The sequence below is a fragment of the Solanum stenotomum genome, chromosome 11, assembly GCF_019186545.1.
Source record: "Solanum stenotomum isolate F172 chromosome 11, ASM1918654v1, whole genome shotgun sequence".
NCBI classification, from domain to species: Eukaryota; Viridiplantae; Streptophyta; class Magnoliopsida; order Solanales; family Solanaceae; genus Solanum; species Solanum stenotomum.
Window position 1 is genome coordinate 18,619,454 of NC_064292.1, and position 17,057 is coordinate 18,636,510.

General features: G+C 30.6%; 1 protein-coding gene across 1 annotated transcript; it reads right to left on the reverse strand.

The window, feature by feature from the left end:
• Positions 1-2,969: 2,969 nt before the first annotated feature.
• LOC125844779 (ethylene-responsive transcription factor ERF022-like) lies at positions 2,970-3,591 on the reverse strand. Its single transcript, XM_049524115.1, has one exon. It carries the CDS (start codon positions 3,580-3,582, stop codon positions 3,091-3,093), a length of 492 nt encoding a protein of 163 aa, XP_049380072.1. The 5' UTR covers positions 3,583-3,591; the 3' UTR covers positions 2,970-3,090.
• Positions 3,592-17,057: the final 13,466 nt, after the last annotated feature.

A 17,057-nucleotide genomic window follows, 5' to 3' on the forward strand; every position in this document is an offset into this window, starting at 1 on the left:
GTAAGCCTACCCTACATCTTCGATTGATGCTCGAAATAGATTGATTGAATTGGGTAATTAGTTTAATGCGTGCAATTCATATTTGTTTACTATAGTTTACTTGAAAGAGAAATTATGATTCAATTCTAGTGGCCAAATCTGCTCGGAAGAGAGATTCTAGTAAGGTATTACATTTATTTGTGACTCACATAGATGAGACCGAAAGGATATTTTATGATCTAATGTTATGAGATCGAATAAATATTAGTGTTATTTACTATTACCAGCCTATCCATGATTGTTTAATGATTATGAGCAAGCACAAATACCCCTACTAGACATTGATACAAATTCTCGCATCCCTAGATCGTCTTTTACTTGTTTGAAATCCTAATTTTAGTTTAATTATGTTACTTGATACCAAAACCCTTTTCATTAATTTGGTGGAATCATTCACCCATATCTTTTAATTGCTACAAACAAATTGGTTTGCACTCTTAATTTTCTAATTGAATTCCTTGCATTATATCACTTTATGAGGATTTGACCCCAATTCTTGTTGGGCAATTTTATTCCTAACGACCGCATATTCTCTTACTTGTTTTGAGGGTAACTTGAGTGTGATCAATTTTTCTAATCCAAAAAGCCCTAATTGTAATGAGTTCTTAAGTAATATTGTGTGCCTCGTTATTGTTGCATCACTCGAAATCAAGACTCTATTACGATTTCTGGCTTGTGAATTTTAGTTCATAAGTTAAAACCTAAAAGTTATCCAAACAGGTTATAAAAATATTCTTTTTCTGGGTTTAAAATTATAGCATCCGGTGAGAGTTTATTGTGCTTGAGATGGAATCAACCCAACATTTGAAGACACGATAGCATATATAATAACACACACTAGCGCTATCAATATGAGCTCATATATAGGTAACTCGCCCAACTTGTCTAGAATTTTATGGATTTGGCTTAAGGTAATTTATATTGGGTCAATCTCAACTCATTGAAGTCCTAATCATTTTAAGATTATCTTCCATTAAGTCCAATATATTCTTCAATTCAACTTATTTTGAAACTCTTTATTAGCATTAATGCAATGTATATGTTCCCTTATTGAATGTATGAATTATCATCTATTTTATATCTTCTAAAATTTATATATTCATTATTTTCATTTGTAAATAAAAAAATTGCTTTTCTATAGTCAAAATAAACGAAAGAAATTAAATTGTATTGCATTTCATACAATACATGTTGAATGAATCATCTTAAATATTCCCTTCATTTAAAATAGAACGATCTAACTTGACTTGACATGGAAATTAAGAAAATAAAGAAGATTTTTCAATCTTGTGATCCTAAATTAAAATTATGTCAAATATACCAAAACAACATTTTAATTTTGTGGCACTAAACATGCTACGTGAAAAATAGAAATTAAAGTGTTGCAAAAAAAAGAAAAAGAATCATTATTTTTTAAGCAGACCAAAATTAGATTTTAGATCTTTCTTTTTTAAACGAAGGGAGAAAATGTTTATTTGATGGTAAAAGTTTGATTACTTTTAATTTCAAAATCAATAATTTTTTTTTTTATTTTCTAGACTTGGAATACAAATTGTCATTACAAAAGTTAAATAGCATTTAATTTTTTTAGATTAAACGGGTAAAATTATGCGGGTAATAACCAAATTTTTTAGCCTATTTGATCCAAAAGTAGATAAGGAAAAATTATTTGGATGAGTACCTTTTAATAAATAATTACTGATTTTAGCGATACTTATTATTTTTTACTATCATTTATAGCAATACATAGTAATACTATGTTAAATTTGCAATATATACTAAATGTGAATTATGTATGCAATACATATGTGTTATAATTGTTTTTTAAAATATATTATGTTTGTATAGTAAGAAATTGACACATTGTATTATAAGTGTATTAAAATATTTGATAAATGTATTATCTATCAATAAATTTTTTATTATAAATGAATAATAAATTGTTCTTTGTAATATGCATTAAAACTGTAGTATAAATGTATTAAAAGTGATCAAGTGGGAAAAAAAAGTCATGGATATAAATGGTAAATATTTTTTAATATTGTATATTTATGTAAGTTTCCAAGTAAATTTGGGTGGGTGATAAGTGATAACTCAAACTGATTTCTAGTCCTTCTAACTTCGCCAATTTCAGCTCAATTCGTCCACTTTACACCCCTAATATACACTAATGGATACGGTTATTATCTTCATCTTCCACTAAATCTAAAAACATAAAGATTTAAGGCCATTAGCTTAGATCCTTACTTGAAGTTCCTCTTCAACCCTGTAACCGGACTTGCGCATCGGCAGAGAAGAAAGTCTTTCATCTTTATGTTTTTATGGCTTTGTAGTAGACTGGGTTGTGTACATATTCTGGATCCGTTTTGAGTTTATACATAAGACCATCGGATCTCGAATTTATTTGATTAAAAAAAAAAAAGAATATCCTTCTTCACAGGGTTGTTAGATACTTGTGACTATTCTAATAAAATATAGAAGGTTGAATTTTTTTTTTTCAGTCAGAAAATTATTTTAGTAATAAAATACAATGGTCCCGCGCAATCGATACTGAATAAAATCAATAAAATAAGATGATCAAACAAGAAATGTACATCAGCAGAAATATCCAATTATAATAATTTCTCCGTTTTAGTTTATATGTTTTATTTAAATTAAAAATACATCAAATATATCAAAATGTTTTTAAAACTTAATAGTATTAAATATGAAAAATTAAATTTGAAAATTAGACAAAAGAAAAAGAAGTACAGAAACATTCCTTTGAAAGGACCAACAAACAAATTAAAAGGGAGTATTATATTCGATTATGCAGTAGAGCACATTTGAATAAGTTTTTTTCACGCATTGCATTACATTACATTACAATACAATATTATAAGAGCAACACACAAAACGAGATGTCAAAAAACCAACTCATTTTGATGCTCCTGAACAACCTTAAATAATATAATGGCACACCATCTATGGAAGTTAATTAGTACAAACATGACACACTCTAATTAAATATATGTTTGTAAAATAGAATAGTGAACCTTTAAAATTAGGCCTCTAAAATGAGTTAGTTGATGAGTAATCCCAAAGACAATCATCCATTTCTTGGTAATCACTCATTTCATAAGTAAAGTTTATGTCTTCATGAGTAGTCCACATATTTGGTGAATCCATAGGAAAGTCATTAATAGCTTGAATTTGTGTTGGAGATAGTCCTACTGTAACTGGTGCTTCATGGCCATGACTAGTAGAAGCCATGAAATTTGTGTTTTGAACTGTAATTGCAACCTGTTGTGCAGCCAAACGTATATCTTCAGGGGAAGAACTTGCTGGTTTAGGGAAATGTTCAATCAACTCTGGGAAATTTAACTTAGCTACATGTCCCCTGAGGTGAAATGCAGCTGAATCATATGCAGCCGCCGCCATCTCCGCTGTCTCAAAACTCCCTAGCCATATCCTCGTTTTCTTTCCTGGCTCACGGATTTCGGACACCCATTTACCCCATTTCCTCTTTCTAACACCTCTATATTCTGATGTTATACCACCCATTCTCTTGCCATCTTCCATTCTATTAATCAAGCAAAAGTGTGATCAAGTTAAGTATATATATAGTTAAGAGTACTTATTAAAGGGAACTTCCATGTTCTTTCAGAGGATTTGTGTGGGACAAGAGTGTTGAGTTTTAATATCTAAGAGTAATGCGTTACGGGTTAGCAGCAACTATATGAGACTCAGCACGTTTGTTATATATTGATTAATTAATAATGTTTTCAACTGTCGGTTTCTTAACAATATCTGGGGAGAAATTTAAATATTATTAGCTAAGGAAGAGGATAAATGGATGAGGTTCTTTGTTAGGTGATGTTTTCCTGTTCTAAGACACGGTTTTTAAGTAGGTGTCAAGTTCTCAGCTCAACTTTGATTTTTAAAAAACAGTTAATTAAATGGCCCCACTCCACCTCGTACATTTTCCCACATCACTTCAACTAAAATGGAACCTACTGCTGCTCTTAACTTAAGGAACCTGTTAGATATTACCAAAAAAAACAAAAAGGAACCTGCTAGAATGTTTGCGGTGATTTTTTTTTTTTTTTTTTTTACCATAGTTGTATTTTTTTTTAGTTAAAATGAATTTATTTTTTATTTGGCTAGTAACTTATCTCGTAGGAAAATGTTTATGACAGACACAATCCATAACAATAGTGCTTCTCTCAACAAACCATAGAAATCTGTATGTTTAAATCAAATCACCTTTAAATTCAAAATCTCAAAAGAAAATGTTGTTTTTCCTTGAAAATGTCTTAGTAGTAAAGCCAATAAGTTTAAAGTAAACGTCTCTTTGAAATGAAAATCCCAAAAATTGATTTAATTTATTTGAAAATCCCAAACTCCTTGAGTAAATCAATAACAAGCTCTCTCAGATCCCAAAACAAGTAAAATCTAACGCAAATACTCCCTCCGTCCCATTTTATGTGGCATCATTTCCTTTTTGGTCAGTTTCACAAAAAATGTCACATTTCCTTATATGGTAAGTATTTAAAGTTACAATTCCTCGTTTACCCTTGTTGGTCCCACTTAATCTTAAAATAATACTCCAATACATTTATGAGGAGAGAAAAAAGTGAGTCTACTTTTTAAAGGACAATTTGGTAAACATTTCAAAGTCTTCATTTATTTCTTAAACTTCATGCCCGGTCAAATGTTGCCACATAAAATGGGACGGAGGGAGTACCATTTAATGATCTCAAATTTAGATTTTTCTCATCTCCACCCCAAAGCATGTAAAATGGAGATGTCATGTGTATGAATGCAAGCCAAATACAATCAATCCATTCAGAGTGCATTCGTACTAACTTGGAACTCCAGTCAATCTAAATCTATGGCCTCTGGCCTACAATCACAATAATCATCATAAAAGCTTGAAAAAACCAATATAACCACACAATCACAATAAAAACCACCAACATGTCTAAATCTAAGTTTAAACTACGTAAGAGCATTCTAAGGATCCTACAACGCCAAACAAAAAGTTGGCTTGCAGGTGCGACTCCTTGCGTAGTTATCCTTCCTCCTTAGTGATGCCCACACTCCACAGAAGAGGCATCGGTGGTGTGAGCCAGTCTCCGTAGGAGTGACTATACCAGTGACTGAAGCACCAACAGACTTGAAATTTATATTCCCAATTTCGAATGGACCCTTGGGATTTTATCGGGGTCCAATGAATGCAAACTGAATAAATCTACCACCCAACCAAAAAAAATATTTTGGATTCAATAGAATAAATAAAATGACAAACAAATTTCGTCTCGGTGAAATACTGACATAAGTCAAGAATATCATAAAAACAACAAATCAAATAAGAATCCAAACATAACCTGACCATTATGGGATCTAAACCAAATGTCCTATTAGACTTAAACTCAACATTCAAGAGCTAACGGTGCTAATCAAAAGCTAGTTAGAGCCTGTTTATCAAGAATGTTGACCAAAGTCAACCCTTTCTAAATAAAAGCTCCTAACTGAAAAATCTCATCCAAAGCTCTCCCAACTACCTCTTGAAGTGTGCCACCCATTCTACACATCAAATACATTACATAGAAACTACGGAAGGGAAGATGCTTGTGCTACTCTCCTTTACCATATAGCTAAACATTTTATCGGAGAACCAAAATTATTTCAAGACAGGAGTCTCCAAATTCTGAGTAATCTAAGTTGTCCAAACTTATACAATTTTATCCATTACAAACATGTCTTTCTTAGTAAAGTTATGATTCTTCCAGATTGCAATTTGGATTGCTAGAAGGAACGTTTCATCAGTGGTCTAGCTCCTCTCTTTGCAGTTAAAGTAAGGATGAAAATCCAAGATCGCAATAATGGTAATATCCCTTATGGCAATCTTACTTATGGTGATTTGGTAAGCACCGTCAATGTTGTAGCCCTTGAGCTTTGTACAGATATTAAACTCAAACATCAGCTCAAGAAAGAGCAATCTTCCTCTAGAAAGGAACTTGGAAGTTTCTGTAGAGATTTTGGTTTTATCACTCCACCTGATAAGATCAAGAAAGATAAAAAGGAAAAATCTCATAGGAAGAAATCTCAAAGAAGAGATGATCCTACCAGACCAAAGAAGAAGAAACATAAGTCCAAGAGATCTAGGGATACCAAGTTAGATGTATGTTGGACATGTGGAAAGACTGGTCACAAAGGTAGTGAATGTCGCTCTGGTGCCAAGAAAAAGATCAATCTTCTTAATATGGACGAAGAAACCAAAGGTTTAAAAAGGTGATATGTTGTGAAAGGTTATTAATTCGAAAAACAGTGTTTTCTATTACAAAATTACTTTCATCTTGTGAAAGGGTTTAAACAAAAGGAAAATGAAGATCTTTTCCAAGGATAGTAGTAGTAATACCATCTAGATTCATAAAATAAGGTTTTATCTGTGTGATAAAAGGTATTCCAAGAATAATATCTTCATTGATATCTTCAGTTTTAACAAAGTTATTTGTTAAACAAATTCCATTATTGCTAATATGAGCTTTACAAACCTTGTAATTTATTTTCAAAGGTTCTCCTGTAGCGGAGTATAGTTTTGAAGTACTTTGTTGCAAATACTTAGTTGGAACAATACCTTTTACAATGTAATTCCTATCTGCACCACTGTCAAGCAAAGCAATCTTGTTAATAACGAAATATTTACTAACAACTATTCTTATAGGTATATGATGACTCTGAGGTCTAATTGAAGATATTATCGTTACTCCTGATGCTGCAGAAGTAGAAGTGTCATTACTTGTATTGGTAACTAAATGTTCGACTAGGTGATAATTATTGATATTGGAGAGGTCAATACCAATATTATCATCGTCTTCGTGGGAAGAATCTTGCTTAGACTCAAGGTCATGGAAAGTAGTTCTTTTAGGAACTTGATTGGTGAGGATGTCAATCTCAACGATAACTTCTCTGTTGACATTAATGATCCTAATGTCATGGATTCCCTGACACTCAATGTCAAAACCAAAAACTTGAACAGTAAAATCAACACTCGTGAAATAGCTATTATTTATAGAGTTTATTATCGTCTTATGAAAACTCATCTTGCTCATAAAGCTCGTAATGAGAGTATAAATTATTTTTCCATATAGTGACATTTCACTATTCTAATAGCATCCAATATGAAGCTACAAGACAAAATACTTTTGGAAAAGATATTTCCATTATCTCTACTGAATCTGGTTGGAGTAATTGTTTTGTTCAACTACTCGGTCAATATCTGCAGTTGTGAGCAAACTACCGCTGGACATGTGGAAAGACTGGTCACAAAGCTAGTGAATGCCGCTAATATCCTATATTATCACTTGGAACTTCTCCAAGAATAATGTAGGCCGCATTTAGCATTTGTGCAAACAAATTCAAGTCAAAGGTTGAGTTCCCAAACTTGAGAGCTGCTTTGGACAATTTCTTGGAAGAAGGTCTTGCCTTCTCTTGAACCTTAGCATTTGTTTGGGAACCCAACCTTTGACTAGGATCTTAAGAAATGCGAAATTAAGAGAGAAATAACTTACAAGAAAACTAACGTTTATTGCATAGCTTCAAACATAAGAACTTTTATCATCTTTTATGGAGATGTTGAAGTTGTTAAGTTGTGCATTGATTTTTTCAATGATATTTCCTGTTCCTTCAAAAGTATCAGAAAGTTTGGGGAATTTTTCTTTGGAAAATTCAGGGATTTTGAATTCAGGATAGGTTTACATTCCTATTGCAGGGACAGTGATCAAAGCTTCTCCTTTCAAAGAAAAAAGTGATAAGACAGGTAGTTTGCCACAACTGCAGATATTGACCGAGTAGTTGAACAAAATTTTCCTCATACTGCAAGTCTGGGAAAAAAGGTTTGTTATGGTAGTTTTTCATGTTATGCAAATGGCTACTAGCAAGTTTTTGGAGGAGGGTGGATTTCTCTTGGAGAACGGAGACAAGCCAAGGCCCTGGAGGGCCATTACAACATCTACTACTAAAAAGACTTTCGTTCCTAAAAGTTAATGAAAGGAAACCTGAAGAATCGAAAAGGTGAGGATGCCTGATTCGCAATTCATGTTGTGCCTCTCAAGTAGCCTTCTTGACTGGACGATGCCTGCACTTAACCTTTAGCAAGAGAATCTCCTTGGACCTCAACTTCCTAACTTGCCTATCTATAATAGACACAAGGTCCTCCTCGAAAGTTAAGGAATTATCAAGTTGATCCAAATCTGTCACGATCCAAACATCCCCTAGATATGACATGGCAAAGAGGATCCCGAGAAAACCTAAAAAAGCCACTTGACATAAGCATACAACCAAGATGAACAATGAAAGATAATAAAGCATGAAAGTGAGATATGAGTCTCAACATCATAAACGATACCAAAATAAGAGTACAACTTCCTCATATGTGGAAACATACTAAGTATGACAACAAGTCCCTATATCATTGTTATGACTGAGACAAATACCTAGCTCACAAAAGAAGTTCGAAAGTGAACTGACATAATAAAAGCAATAAAAGATAGGCAGTGGCAAGGTCCCCAAAACATAAGGACAGATAGGCAGTGGCAAGGTCCCCAAAACATAAGGACTCACTAATCTTTTATCAATGTTGAATCAATCCGATTTTGCCACAGCCAAATGGAAGCACACCAAACCCTATATTATTAAACAAATAGGCACACGATATATATGTGTCAGTACTTTGAATGCACTAAATATGAGAGAAATGCATATAGACTATAGTTACGAATATGAAAGTCTTGTGCACTTTCCCACCATGATAACTTTAAACATGTGTGGATAGCAAATTATGAAAGGTTTTATACCATTTTTCGGAGCGGAACTGGTAGTTGGGGGATTCATGGAAGTGGTAGTGTGGTAGGTGAGTAATTTATTTTAAAGATTTTATTATAATATTCTTTTGCTAGGTGTCTTAATCTTGATATTTCTTTAATGTTATTTTTCGGTAGTGCGAAATTCATGATAAAATATAATAATATTTATTGTAATATTCTTCTGATAGTTGTTTTAATCTGAATATTTCATTAATATTATTTATGATATATTCTAGGTATAACATATCTTGGGTTCTTTGGTACATATATAAATTTTCTTCCATTAATTATTCCAATAGTTTTATATTTTTCATAGATTCTGTCCAATATTGTAAATATTTGTAGTTCATTTTAGTCTGAATTTATTTCTAAATCGTATCATTCTATTCTTTCGTAGTCTATGTAGGTCTATTTCATACCATTGTTGGTTCAATAGATCTTCTGATTCGTTATCATTAAATATTTTTTCCTATATTATTCTTCTTAATTCAATTATTTCTATATTTTTAAGTACATATAAGATTAAAGTTTCGTAGTTTTTTATCATTTCATCATGCATGTATGTAGTCATGTTCTTTATTATGCAGGTTTTTTATTTCAAATTATTCCTTCCTACCATATTCATAATTGATTAAATTCATATTAGATCATTATGAACCAGATTGTTTGTTTATCATGTTTTCTTGTCACTGCTAGCATCGTACTTTAGCGGATACTTCCTTCTTATCAGCGCCTCAACTTTGTTTACTCCCCTAAACGGCTTTCCTCGCCTACCGGTTTCAACATTAGGATGGCATAGTATAGAAGTTTTCTCCCTGTTTCCAGTGTGCTAATAAACTAGAAATCATGATTCAAATAATTCTAATACATAATAACTAACATAAATTTATTCAATCACATATATGATATTCAGGAATATATGAAATTAGTTCCGCATATATTTTGAACAAAATACCTTTGCTTCTTGCTTTGCCATGCTATCTGAAATATCTGACTGGATTTCAGATTTCTCCATATTAACTTTTAAGTGTTTAATATCTTAAGAGAGTATTTTGAAAAGAGAGGATTTTTATGTAGAAGAGTTTTATTGCTTTAGGCATTGCCTGCTTTTTACAATGGTTCCTACTAAGTCTATATATAGACACACAAACTTACAATTCTAAAAGCTTATCCTAACACATTTTTTACACATGTCTACTTACTATTCATGACTACTATTCATGAATAGTTTTATTTTGTCTACTACTATCTACTTTACGACTTATTTGCACAATAATGTACACTATCTACTACATTTGTCATTTTTTGACAAAAGACCCATACCTATTCCATACCTACTTTATGACATATCTTACACATATCTTGACAATATCTTGACAATTTTACACATATCTTGACAATCTATCTTCTTTCCGTTCTTATCTTTGACAACTTCACATTACATTATTACATAACTTTTTCCGCTTCTTATCTTCTTCTTGTTTTCTTCCTCGTTAATTATTCCAACTGGACATCTGGAATTATATTATCTTCTCCGTTGCACTTTGAACATATATGGTCCGGATATTTATGACCAATTAATTTACAATATCTGGTTAATAATTCTGCTGAAATAAATCCTTCTTTTAATGCTCGTGTCGTAGGTCGTTCTTCTGGCTTTAGTAGTGATAAAATCCATCTCTGGACTTCATCCATATCTGCTTTCCTTAGTTCCCTTGAATTGGAATAAATCATTAATTGATCTCTTGCATAGTAGCTCCATATAGCATTTCCATTTAAATAATTGTTTGCTAACTCTTGTATGATAGTTGATATACCAATTATTCTTTTATTGGCATAAAAACTTGGTATCTCTAATTTGCATATCTCTTCTTGTTGTCCGATATCCTCGGGTATAATCATATCTTTGGTTAACCCTATCTTGATAACTTGTATTGGAGGTTTTATTTCCTCGTATAATATCTCTGCTGTTGCCGTATAAAACTTTACAAAGAATAGATTTCCCTTAGTAACTCTCTTATAAGTAATAAATGCTCTATATAGTTCCGGTATTCCGCTTAGTTCTTCTCCGTCATATGTATATACAGTATTTAGTAATCCATAGTTATAACATGTCCTAACTAAGTTGGCGTTAGTTTTTGGTTGTGCAATTAGTTTATTATAACCTTGCAGTCTTTGGGTTAAATAATCTTGGTTTGGTTCTTTTGTAGTTGATCTGGGGTTGCGGTTTAAATAGGTTTGAATTTTGTGGATATTTTCAATATAGGTCCGTGTGATGTAATTATATGTCTTTTTCTCACTTTGGTTTTGCAAACTATCTGCGTATGTAGATGTTTGTGGTTCTATGGACACATGTTTAGGTGTTCTTTGGGTAAATGGTTTTGCAAATAGCTGGTTTAAGTTAGCATTTTTATGTTGTTTATCGCTAACTTGTTTGCTTGTACCTGCAGCTGTATTTAAACAAACGTTATGGGTTTTAAGGAGTTTCCCATCGTCTCCTTTTAGCTCTGGATTTTTTCCGTCTTCCGATCGACGTAGCTCCGCATTTTTATAGTCATGCTGCTGACTAGCTTTAGACTTCATATTATCTTCATTAGTTTTTAGCTTTTGTATCTCGTTGTCCATACTGTCCACTTTTATACAAAGTGTAGTTATGGCTTTGAGTATCTCTTCCATTGTATTTTCGTTCTCAGTCTGAGTAGCTTTGTCTTGATAAGTAATCTGCAATAACATTCTTATCAGTTTTTATTACTTCAATTGTAAATGTGAAATTTAATATATTTAATACCAATCTCCTTATTTCTTTTGTTGTTACCGAATCTTGTATTTTTCTTGTTAGCCACCATTTTACTTGTGTATTATCTGTTCTTATAATAAATTTGTTATATACAATATATGGTTCAAATGATAATAAACACTTATATACTGAATATAATTCTTTTCTATTTATTTCCCATTTTATTTCTGTATTATTAAACGTTCCTGAATAATACCTGCAATGATGTTCTATCGTAGTGTCATCATACCTGTATTTTAATATTCCTCCATAACTTTTTTCACTTGCATCTGATTCTATTATATAAGTAAATTTTTTATTTTCATCTGGAAAGTATAGTTTAGGTAAGTTTTTACATAATAATTTTACCTTTTGTATTTGTATTTGGTCTTTTTTATCAAACTGATATTCTATATCTTTCTTTAATTTTTGTTGTAATGGTTTTAAATTCTCTGCTAATTTTGGTATGTATTCTCTTACTTGATTTACTAGTCCTAAGAATGATTGTAATTTCTTTTTTGTGTCTAGTTGTTCATTTGAGTTAATTATTTTTTGTACTATATGTGTTTGCATTTTTATTCCGTTTTTATCAATTTGTATTCCTAAGAATTCTATTTGATTTTTCATTATATCAGCTTTCTTTTTACTTAGACTTATACCTGAATATTCTATGATGTGTATAAATTTTTCTAATAATCTTATATGTTCATCTTGTGTCTTAGAATATAATAATATATCATCGATGTACACTACACAATTTTCTATTTGTTTAAAGTAATTGTCCATAAAGTGTTGATATCTACCTGGTGCGTTTTTATATCCAAATGGTAATACATTCCATTCATAAAATCCTTGTGGTACAGTGAATGCTGTTAGTTTTTTAGATTCTTCTTCTAGTTTTAAGTGATAAAATCCTGATTTACAATCAAATTTGCTAAAATAATTATATCCTTGTATTTGTCTTATCTTTAGTATTTTATTTGGTATCGGATAATTATATGTTTTAGTTTTTGCATTTAAATTTCTATAATCAATAACCATTCTACTTTTTCCTCTTTTTTGTTCACTATGTTTATTTACGATAAATGCCGGGCTTGTATGCTTACTATTGCTTTCTTGTATATATCCTTTTTCTAGTAATTCATCTATATGTATCTTAAATTCGGTTAAATCATTAAAATTATACTTTAATGGTTTTTGGGTTATTATACTGTTATTATCAATTAGCTCAATTTTTACTTTTGTTTTATGTTTTTCCCATCCTTGTAAAGGATCCTCACTATATAATAATTCTAACTTATCTTGAATTATTTTTACTTTATCTATAGAGAATATAATTAATTCTATTTTAGGGTCTTCTTCTTTTATATTTTCTAATTTTTGTGTAATTTTTTCACTTCCTTTTATCCATTCTGTTGTTTTTCGTTTTTTATTATTTACTCTTTTTGCTCCTATTTTTTGTTTACACGGTGTTGTAAACCACCAGTGTGTTTTTGTTATTACATGTGGGTATAATTTTTCTAAAAATGGCATTCCTAATAGCATATCTTTTGTAGTTAATTCAAAGTTATATATTTCTTCTATAGTTAATATTTTATCCCATATTTGTACTTTTATATTTTTTGCCTTATATGTGATCATGCTTCCTTCATTATTAAATCCTGTTACTACTATCGGTGTTTTTAATTTTTCCCATTTATCTTCTGGTAAACAATTGTATTTACATATATTAGCTTCTGCTCCCGTATCTATCATTGGTGTATAATATCGGTTGTAGTATCCTTCTATTATTATCTTTGCAAGTATATATATTTTCATATTTTTATTATACTAAAGTCCTTTTTATTATTACTCTTTTATTTTCATAATTTATTGTTAACTGTTTGTCTTCTAGATTATATGGTTTTACTTGTTCCAACCATTTTATTCCTAAAATGATATTTTCATTTCCTTGATATATTTTGAATTTTATTACTATTGGTACTCCTCCGATGATTATTTCCTTTTCCGTAGTTTCTTCTATATACATTAATGCTTTTGGTAGTTCGGAGCATGATTGCTCAATAGTTATTATTTCATCTTCCGTTACTAATTCTCTTGTAATATAGTTTTCTTCTCGTCCTGTATCTATTAATATTAAATATTTTCGTTGTTCCATTATTCCGATTATGTAGTAATGATGTGGTTTTATATCTTCTTCTATTGATTTTTGTGGGGTTTTATCTATTCTCCTTGAGGTACTCATTTTTGATGATGTTTGGGGTATCTCATTGTTTATTCTTTTCGATGTGCTTAGTCTTTCTTTTACTATTTCTAAATCTTCTTCTATATCAATTTCATTATAACTATAATCATTTTTATCTATGACTGTAACTATTCTTTCAAAGGGATCTTCTATTTTTATTTTGTCTATTTTATTTTTTGCTGTTATTTTATGTTTTGTTGTTAGAACATATAAGTTTTTACATCTAGCTGTAAATATTTTACTTCCTGGGGCTAGTTCTATCCCTGACATTCGCCAGTATAATACTAGTGATTTATCTATATTTCTGTCATTTATTGCTACTGAGTAGTTAGCACTTATTATAAACTTAAATTTTTGGTATATGAGGTTACCTCTTACTGCACTTATTATACTTTTTTCTATGGGTTGTATAATTCTATCATCCGCTAAGTATATTTCTATGGGTGTATCTATTCCTTCTCTAAAACATGCTTTTATTAATATTTCTGTTCCTCCTAAATGTACATATTTAATTGGATTTTTAGCCTTAATATCTTGTATTTCTTTATTTATTATTCGTTTATTTATTATTGGTATTTTGGCCTTTCCTTTAGTGTATTTGCAATCTATGATATGTTCTCTTTGACTTACTACATAATATTCTTCTTTTTGTCGTTTAAACCAGTTTCTTACTGTTGGTATTTCGAATATTTTTGCTACGCTTAGGTCTAATTCTTTTCCTTTTATTTGTTCAAATATACTATTATCAAATATTATTTTCTGTTCTAAATATTCTTCGTCTTGATGTTCTTCTTTATTTATTGTTTGTATATCTGCTTCAGTCATTTGTTATATTATAGAATTCATTATCTGATTCTATTTCTATGTCATTATCTATTTCATTTTCCGATAATTCATATATACTATCATTGCTTTCTAATTCATAATCTACGTATTCTATTTGTGTATATTTTTCATCGTCTATTATTATTTCTGATATTTGTTTTTTCTTTGGATTTTTAGGTAATTTACAATCTCTAGCTATATGTCCTAATTTTCCACAATTATAACAAGTACATTTCGTTAGTTTTCTTTTTGGTCTATATGGTCTTTTGGTTTTGTAATTTTTTACATAGTACCTTCTTCTTGGTTTTTTATATTTATATTTTGATCTGTATTTTTTATTATATTTCTTTTTATTTTTATAATACCTATCCGTACAACCAAATTGAGGTGCTGTTTTATTTTTGCAACATGCCAAGTTTTTTACTAATATTTTTTCCATTTTTATTTCTTCTTTATGTTTATCACATAGTTCCATAAACCATCATTGCAAGAATTTCATTCTAACTCCTAAGGTGTCTGTTAATTCTGCTTCATTCCAACTTTTTATTATTTTTGAATTAAAAGGTTCTGGTAATTTTGTAAAATATAATTTTCTTATTTCTTTACTTTCTTATGTGCTATATTTCCTTTATAATAGTATTCTCTAAATGCACATGTATATTCATCTATGTAACACATATTACATATTGCTAATTTTGTCATTAGATTCCGATTTATGATTTTTTCTTTATTTTGTTCTTCTACCTCTATTGTCATACTACTAAATTTATTTCTTATAGCTATTTCGTATTTATATAATATTTTCATAGTTGTAGTGGCTATTCCACGATCAAATTTTTTATTATTTCTTAAAGTTGTTAAGCTTTCACTTGTTAAATTTTGTAGCCATAATTTTACTGTTCCTATAAGTGTTCTTTCTATACATCTTGGTGCCTCTGTTATTATTATCTTGTTATCTATTAATTGTTTTGATATGTATCCTATCAATAATTGGATTGTTTTATTTATATCTACTACACAGTCTAAATCTAAAAAATTATGTTGTCCAGTTATTGGTTTAGGCATCCATTTTTTACTTAATCTTTTATCCCATGTAGTTTTTTCTTTATCATATTGTTCATAATTTTTATTATAATATTTTGGATTAACAGTTTTTGGGTTTTTTACTCCTGATGTGCTAGGTTTTTCGTCCATGTCTACGTTTTCTGTATTTACTTCTTGTCTAATGCAAGAACATGTTTCAATAAATGCAATCAAGTGCCCTCACATCAAGAATGGTTTCATGCTCTCGCAAAGCAAATAACCAAAGGTATATGGAATCAATGTAACTCTCACTCTCTAAAAAGAGAAATACATGCAAGCTTTGTCCCATAAGTTTGCCCATATCTTTCCAATTATCACACAACCTAGTTCTTTCAAGATCTCCAAGGTCTTTTAGGCTGTAAGGGGGCAGAGGGTTAAGGTATTGTAAATTTGGATTAGTGACTTATAAAGTTCTTCTTGCAAAGCATTGTTGCAATCATCATCACCTCTTCTAAAGTTCTTTTCCTTCTTTTTCATTTGAGAACCTAAACCTTGACTTATCACTAAATTTATTTGAAATTCCCTTTTATTTCATTCACTTCTCTTTTTCATTTTCATCCCAATTTTTTTATATGTGAGGGTTCCTTTTTTTGGTAACACTCTTTAAATTGGGTCTCATTTTATCTTTATTTTCTCTTCACTCAGCTTTCGTTCTTCCTTCCTTTGCACACCCCCAACTTATGCTTTTGGCCTAAGGTGGCTATTCAAACATCAAAATGCTTCAAAAAATATCTTCGGTTAGAAGGTAGGAATAATTTAGTTCAAGAGGCTTTCTTTTGGTTTCCAACAAATAGGTCAGGTTCAAACGGTGTCAAAATGGAGTCATGCCTTGCACAAGCTAGTCACAAAGGATTTATGGACAATTTGATTCTCTCTTTCAGTTGTTTCCCAAGATGATGTCGTATATTCACCAAGATTCACCACAATTTGACTAACAAGGCAAATTCTAGGACTCCTCATGCACTCATTCAAGTATGACCTCACCACACATGGCACTTTGAACTACACTCATTTAGCACATCCCAAAAATATCATAGCATACGTGTGATATTCATTGCAGGGCTCACATCAAAATGAAGCTAGTCAACAAAAGATTCAAAGAGATTGCTCAAAGGTGCAACCACATCGATTTCATTCTCGCAACACCAACACTATGCATTAAACTAAGCAAACTCTCGTGATTCCCTAGTGATTTTAAAATATGAAGTTGTATCCTAAGCAAGAATTTTATGCTCAAAAC

Coding starts and splice junctions, on each gene's coding strand:
- LOC125844779 (XM_049524115.1), bottom strand. CDS start 3,582: ATGGGTGGTATAACATCAGAATATAGAGGTGTTAGAAAGAGGAAATGG.